Raw genomic sequence first — 280 nt, 5'->3', positions numbered from 1 at the left:
AAAACTTAAAAGCAGAAGTGAAGGGGAATCCTGATCCTCATATTTTTTATTCTTAAAGTATTAAGAAATGTGTAATTTTTCAGGGAGGCCCTTACTGAAATCTTCATTGAAGTCTTTGAATACTCCAAAAATTCTTCAGGCAAAGACTCCAGCACATGGCAGTGCTGGAGGTACAATCCTCACAGATATTGTAAAGGTCAGTCTTATTTAAAAATAGATACAAATCTATAAAAACAACCACATTTGTTTATATGTTCCTATTACTGTTGTTACTGCATAA

General features: G+C 32.9%; 1 protein-coding gene across 1 annotated transcript in view; it reads left to right on the top strand.

The window, feature by feature from the left end:
* LOC119587018 (zinc finger protein 184-like) overlaps positions 1–280 on the top strand; it is a gene marked incomplete at its 3' end in the record, with an annotated part of 8,607 nt that overhangs the window by 5,719 nt on the left and 2,608 nt on the right. The window contains 1 exon segment of the mRNA XM_037935764.1: positions 84–196. Coding sequence (XP_037791692.1) covers positions 84–196 — 113 coding nt within the window.

This window comes from Penaeus monodon, chromosome 22, assembly GCF_015228065.2.
Source record: "Penaeus monodon isolate SGIC_2016 chromosome 22, NSTDA_Pmon_1, whole genome shotgun sequence".
NCBI classification, from domain to species: Eukaryota; Metazoa; Arthropoda; class Malacostraca; order Decapoda; family Penaeidae; genus Penaeus; species Penaeus monodon.
This window is presented reverse-complemented; position numbering and strand designations above follow the sequence as displayed.